At 40.4% G+C, this 7,327-nt stretch overlaps 1 protein-coding gene across 1 annotated transcript; it reads right to left on the reverse strand.

Moving 5' to 3' along the window:
- Positions 1–1,240: 1,240 nt before the first annotated feature.
- LOC141003239 (butyrophilin-like protein 2) lies at positions 1,241–7,327 on the reverse strand. Its single transcript, XM_073474532.1, has 7 exons — positions 6,907–7,327; positions 5,585–5,625; positions 4,909–5,253; positions 4,701–4,808; positions 4,185–4,502; positions 3,319–3,654; positions 1,241–2,285 (listed from the first exon to the last, which is right to left on the reverse strand). The coding sequence occupies exons 1-7, from the start codon at positions 7,155–7,157 to the stop codon at positions 2,194–2,196; spliced, it is 1,491 nt and encodes a 496-aa protein (XP_073330633.1). The 5' UTR covers positions 7,158–7,327; the 3' UTR covers positions 1,241–2,193.

A 7,327-nucleotide genomic window follows, 5' to 3' on the forward strand; every position in this document is an offset into this window, starting at 1 on the left:
CAAACTGAGATTCACATCTCAACTTCAGAACTCCTGACTGAAGATCGATTTTAACCATATCTAAGATAAGATCTTCTCTGTTAGCATGTCCAGATAACTTCTTCACAAATTGAGTCAAAGTTTAGGTCGTCATTAGCGACTAATCTGTATCAGATTAGAGAGAATTTACCCTCCAGCCAGTGCTATTTAAGATAGCATCGCATCAGCCAAACACCTAATCTTGGCCTTAATGTAAATTTCCCAAACCTTTTTAGTCTTCTCTCCAGGTCCCATCTTGGTCCAGACCAGCTGCATGTCCATCGTGTCGCCGTAGTTCCCTTTGTCATTGTGTGTGGTGCAGTTGAGCTGTACAGTGTCGCCCACACTGACGTACCAGGTCGGAGAAATGACCATCCTTGTTGGCAGGACTCCAGTGTACTTCTTGGTCTCCCGTCGCTGTACATCTGATGTTAGAAAGAGAAGAAGTTCCTCTGTTGTACCAGGTGATGACATTACGGGGCTTATCAGTCCTGTGCATCATGACCTCCTTTTTCAATGTTTCATATATTATTATTTTATGTTTTACAGTCACAACTCCAGCCGACTCCTAGTCACTCATCACCTGCCAAAACACTCACTCTTTCTACCTGCTCACCTGATCCAAACTTGGCTTATTAACTTCCTGTGGCACAAAGTGCAAAGCTGGATTTAACTGCTGCAGTTGGTGAAGGTGGAGCTCATTTTGAACTATTCTGGATAACGGTTGAGAAAATCACTTGTACAGTCAGACTGTTGAACAATACTCACTACGAGATGAAGATCCTGCGCTCACAAAGTAGCAGTAGACACACAGCACTGACAACAGAGAGAGAGAATACAATGAGTTTGCAGCTGTTGACAGAGTTTTAGTATAAAATGTAATAAATGATGCAGACACACACTTACAGACTGAAATGTGTCTCATCCTGCTGAAGTCTCGTCTTTCTTCTGTCACACTGATGAATATCAAAGATTTGAGCGCTGCTGGAACTTTAATGTTTGTTTTCTGGTCATCGCCCTGAAACGCTCTCAGTGGATCATGTGGCTTCACTCCAAGCTCTGTGATTGGTTGACTAGTAGTGGTTAATTGATTTTTGGTTCTGGTGATCAAAGGTGAAGCTTTTTTTAAATAAACAAGAGAACATGCATTTCTGAGTGTGTTTTCTTTCACCTCATTTTGTCCATGTCAGTTATGTTGGTAAAACAAACTAAAACTCAAAACTCCTGTTGTTATTCTGTTTTATTAGTTATTGTTGACATTTTCTTATTTACCATGAAATCATAAATCTGAGCGATATGTAACGTAACTCTTACTTCATTCATCACACAGGTATAAAATCGGCCTCTTTCAGAAATATGGTACCAGTCTGCCACATGTGGGCGAGATAATCAAAGGTTTTATGCCTTTTGAATCTATTATTCTCGCAGCTTTAGATCCATTTTCTGTGATGCTGCTCCTCAGTTTTTCACTTTAAAGTTTGAATTCTCACTTTTACTGTCAAATCATCAGACCAATCAATAACCACATAATGACCAACATCGTGTCTCATAGCATCAGGTGTTGTTCCTCAAGCCAACATCTGTTTGAGACCGTTTGTTCAATCAGATGTTGGCTTGATCTTAAAGGACATCTTCCTCCATCTGTGGACAAGATTTCACTGGACAGAAAACTCAAAGAGAAACTAAACACACAAGTTCATTTTCTGGACATCAACAGTGATAAAGACAATGTTATTCTGGTTTATTGTTCTGAACAGGGTCGATTAAGGTAGAAAACTCTGTGAATGCTTTAGAAAACATGTTGAAGGAACTGATAAAAACTGGAATATAGTGAGTGTGACAATAAAACACAAACAGATTGGAAGTGTCAGGTGTCTCCTTCAAAGTGAGACCTCTGTCCGAGCTCAAAGGATCTAAACAACAAGTGGCCTTCAGGGACACTGAAGGTCTAAAAAGAAACAAGAATATGTTTCAGTCCAAATCACAGAGCTGATCAACATGTGACATCACACACAGATGATCAATAGTGACCAATAGTGATTATATAGAAGGAGTCAGAGTGAAGAAGAAGCTGATAAAGCTTCATGTTGTCATCCACCGTCCATCAGCTCCTTCACCTCCATTGTCTCTCTGATCCAAAGTCACATCAGATCAATAGTCAGAGTGACAGACCAATCAAACAGATTGATCTGCCATCAGACGATCAGTAAGAGTTGAGCTGCTTCTGTTCCTGATGTTGATTGTTTCATCTGTGATCTGAATTCTCCCTGCAGAGGAGACAGAGGACAGTTGGACAGAGACAAACAACCAACTAGAGACAAACAACCAGAGGTGGGTAGAGTAGCCAAAAATTGTACTCAAGTAAGAGTACTGTTACTTTAGAATAATATGACTCAAGTAAAAGTAAAAAGTATTGTCACCCTGTGTTACTTGAGTAAGAGTAAAAAGTAATGGGTGAAAAAACTACTCAAGTACAGAGTAACTGTCGAGTAACCTCTTTTATTTATCAGGTCAAATAATGTCAAATAATGCACATGATGCATGCACAAAAATATATTATGGCAATGATAATTTTCAGAGCCGGAGAATTCCCTTAGACAACTGAAACAGTTTACAATAAACAATAATAAATAAATAAATAATATAATAACTTAAATCTTTACACAGTAACATAAATTAAAAAAAAACAAAAAACATTAAAATAAAAATAAATTAATAACAAAACAATGGGCTCAATAGTAGAGGTACAGTTGAGGTTACAAAGAACAAGTTTCTAAAAACCATAGAACGTTTTGTTTCTGTGCTCTTTTCCGCCTGTTTGCCGCGGGGAGTGTTTGTGCGGTCATGTGATGGCTAGGCTCTGCCTGATTGGTGAAACGGAGTTAGACGTCGCTAGTGGCTACATTTGATTGGTGAGATGCAGTCATGTGATAGTCACAGAGCCTCTGGGAAGTCCCGACCTTAAATCATTGCTCTCCCCATATAAACAAAACAGACCATGCGGCAGACGGATCGATTAAAAAAAAAAAAAAAAGTAGCGAGCAGAATCAGCCCAATGTAACGGAGTAAAAGTACCGCTCCTTCTTCACAAATGTACTCAAGTAAAAGTAAAAAGTATGCTGCTTTGAAACTACTCATAGAAGTACAATTTTCCCAAAAAGTTACTCAAGTAAATGTAACGGAGTAAATGTAGCGCGTTACTACCCACCTCTGCAAACAACCAGAGACAAACAACCAACCAGAGACAAACAACCAGAGACACACAACACAAATACCTCTGACCTGTATCTTCATACTGACCTTTGACTTTAAGCAGTACCGTTTTCCCTCTCACAATGTCTCCATCCCGGTTGTAGACGGTGCACCTGTATGTCCCTGTGTCTGTGTGTTTGGGGTTTTTCAGGGTCAGACTGAAGTCTCCAGTTTCCAGCAGGTCTTTGCTCATCTCTGTCCGGTCTCTGTAAAACTGGTCCTGTTCTCCAGGTTGGTTGGAGCCTTCAGGATACTTTTGGACCATCATTAGTGGATTTGGTTCATTACGTATCCACGTCATTGTACAATCCAGAGGCAGCCTAGCTGTGGTCTGGAAGGGCAGCTGGACAGACTCCACCCCCTCATCCACCTCCACCTGGTAGACTGAGAGGACAACAAGTCACAACATCAGCTGTACAGACAGCAGAAGCAGGTTTTAACAACTTTATTGAATTATTACAACATTGTACAGAAACCTGATGTTGTGCTTCACAGTAATGTTTCATCTGGTGACATTTACATGTATTGATGTTTTTAAGTAATAAGTCTATCAGGGTCACTTTGAATCTTATTTTATTTTGTCTTTGGGGGAAGAGAACCCATCAAATGTTCTCTGACTGATTTTTACAGATGGTGATTTGTTAACATAAAACCTGTAGCATACAAATTAGTTTTTAATAAACAATTAAAAGTTTCTGACAAATATGTTTAGAAGGAAACTGCCTGGATTCTGTTCGTTGACAGCATTTTTTATCAGCCAGGAAGTTTTAAACTGGTGTTTTACTCAGAGGTCGTAGTCAGAGGTCGAGTCCTCCATGTTTTTTGTTTAGATACTAAAACACTTACAGCATCAGGAAAGGTGGCTTTGGTTCAATATAAAAGTCCTTTATGGATGACAGTTTTGCAGTACTCACCTTTGACCAGGAGATCCACTCGTTTCCTCATCAGGATGGTCCTCGTCCTGCTGTAGACGGTGCAGGTGTAAAAGCTTCCGTCTATGTCTGTGGGGTATTTCAAGGTCAGACTGAAGTCTCTCAGCGAGTTTCTCTTCATCTCTGTTCGGCCTCTGTGAAGATGATTCTGCTCGTCAGTCAGAAGACCATTCTGATACACGTGGACCTTCATGTTGAAATTGTTCGTCCACTCGACTGTGACGTCCTCAGGCAGGTGAATTATGGTTTTGCAGGGCAGCTGGACAGACTCCGACCCTGAATCCACCTCCACCTGGTAGACTGAGAGGACAACAAACCACAACATCAGCTGTACAGACAGGAGCAGGAACTGTGATGGTAACAGGACCTCACCGTCCCATCCTTCTGTTATAATCCCAGAACTAACTGTCGACACTCTGCCTCAACAATCACGGTCGAGTTACAAGACTAAAGATGACAACCATTGGCATTCTGGGTAGTGCAGTAGAAGTGACGTACCTGACATGAAATACTGCCGAAAATGCACTAAAAGACCCCCCAAAACAATAAGACCAACAGCCAGGAGAACCAGGAGAGCTGTGGCCCAGGATGGAAATACAAATCGTTCTGTGGGAAACAGAAACATAATGAACATGACCTTTGACCTTTATCTACAGTACTGACCTTGGACCTGTATCTACAGCTGGTTTCAGGGATTGTGGCTGACCTTTGACCTGCAGCTGTACGTCCGTCACTCTCCATTCTCTTCTTGACCCTCGTCTGATGGTGCAGGTGTAGGAGCCGCTGTCAGAGAGGCGGAGTTTTGTCAGATTGAGGCTGAGGTCTCCACTTTCCAGAGCATCAGCCATCATGGATGTTCGGCCGCTGTAAAGCTGGTTTTGGTCTCCAAGCTCATCACCTTCCTGCTGACGCTTGTGGACGGTTGTAGGATGGAGATCCAAGCGACTCCACACCACTGAGGGGGCGTCCAGGTCAAAAGTGGGAAACTCACAGGGCAGCAGGACAAACTCCTCCCCCTCATACAGCTCCACAGCTGAGGCATGCTGGGAAACTGTGAGGTCACACAGGTAGGGGGGTAAATTACAGCAGCAGTCTAAGATGTGTGTTGATATCTGAGAACTTATTTACACTTTTACTATCATATCACGTCACACTATCAAACAGTCTTGTTAGCTAGGAAGAGGCTGAATGCTAACGGTAGCTGTTGTCTAACAGGAACTAAAGGCTCATCAACTATGTTCATTTATGTTGAAATATGGCCTGATGTCCCTCTGCATGTTCACTGATAACCATTTGTCAGATTCCTTTATACATTATACATTATATTACATTATATATACATTTATACAAGTTGCAAACTAGAACACATCTGTTTATCTTACCGTGCACGAGGACCACAAACACCACAAACATCTTCATCTTCCTGTAAAAATGACAATTTAAAATATTATTTAATCTGCTTCTCTTTTCAAACACTCAGTTTACAGCCAGTTGTCACGTTCCTCCTCCTGAGCATCAAGTGCCACTGTAACACAACTTTAGTTTAAAATGAACGGCACGTCTAGATATGACTCAAAGTGTTTCAACGGTACAAACACAGCTAAAACTCCACATTATTGTAATTTAGCTCCTTTTCACACACAGATAGTTAACACAGGTTAACCTCAGCCCAGGTCTATATGATCCACACTGCATTTCTACTAATCCTGGGTTAACTGTGATCTGTTGGAACACACAAGTGCTTTGAGGTTAAGCTGCACTTTCTAGAAAGTTGTGTTACTACTCTGATTACTTTATAATAATAATAATACATTTTATTTCTATAGCACCTTTCAAAACCAAAGTTACAAGGTGCTTCACAGAATATAATTGCATACATTACAAGAAAGACAAATTAAGCAATTGGAGACTATTTAGGGATTTAAAAGTAATCAGTAACATTTTGAATTGAGTTTTGTAATGGATGGGTAACCAGGAGTCTGGCTGCTGTACTTTATACTAACTGTAGTCGGGCAGCTGCTGTGTTGTTTAGACAGGTGATAATGAGTTCTGGTAATCTAGACAGGAGAAAATGAGGGTGTGGACGAGGTGTTCAACTATGTTTCTGGGTCGCACTGGTTTGACCTTGGCAATTATTTTGATCTGTAAATAACAACTTCTAACTGGACTGTTAATGTGTTGATTTAAGTTCAGATGGTGACTGAAAACAACACCCAGGTTTCTAGCTGATTGTTTTGTATTCGTTGTTAGTGGTTGTAGTGTCGTATCTTTCTTAGCCTCGGGCAAAGTCCAATTTAGTAAAGCATTAATGTAGATCAAGTCATGAATAAGCTTTGTACGTGGATCAAAATATAGGATGACTTCATTCAGCAAGTGGAACTGCAACATGGTTTCAGACTCAAATGAATCATAAAGCTTACTTTTATTTTAAATATTTACATAGAAACGTAAATAATATTTAACTTAAGTAATTCTTGTTGACACAGAAGTAAGGATTAGGAATAGCTGTAACCTACATAATGTATTTAGTTATGGCTGTTCAATCATCATTGTAATGAGGGACACTTCTTACTTATGTTTTGGAATAAATGCAAGATAGAATTAATATGTAGCCCGTTAGCTAGCATAAGTGACATTCTTGCTACGTCATACCACTTTCACTTACTTATAGTGACAATTTAAATGTAAGAAACAGGATACTTACCTCACTAGAGTCACTACTAATAGGTTACTGCCATCATTGTTACTGTAGTTTGTTTTAATTAAAAAAATAAGACGCAAACAAATGTAGAAGAAGAAGAAGAAGAAGAAGAAAGGGAGAGAGAGAGACTCTACGTTCCTTCTTCCGGTTCTGGCTTGGCGCCAAAAACACACACACCCTCTTGGCCATAGACATAATAAAGAGTAGCCTAGACGCCGCATTGGCTGCTGGGGCGGAAGAAATGCGCCCGCCATCTTGGACCGGTCACCCGCTCCACTCAGTGTAATCTGTTTGGCAGTGTCAGCGCATTTAATCAATCATAACTCGCTGAATACTAAACTGATTTTACACGTGTTCAACACTAATATATGATAGAGAAGCAGAAGCAGATAGTGGCAGTAAAGTACTGCTCAGCTATTTTAAT

This window comes from Pagrus major, chromosome 10, assembly GCF_040436345.1.
Source record: "Pagrus major chromosome 10, Pma_NU_1.0".
Classification (NCBI taxonomy): Eukaryota; Metazoa; Chordata; class Actinopteri; order Spariformes; family Sparidae; genus Pagrus; species Pagrus major.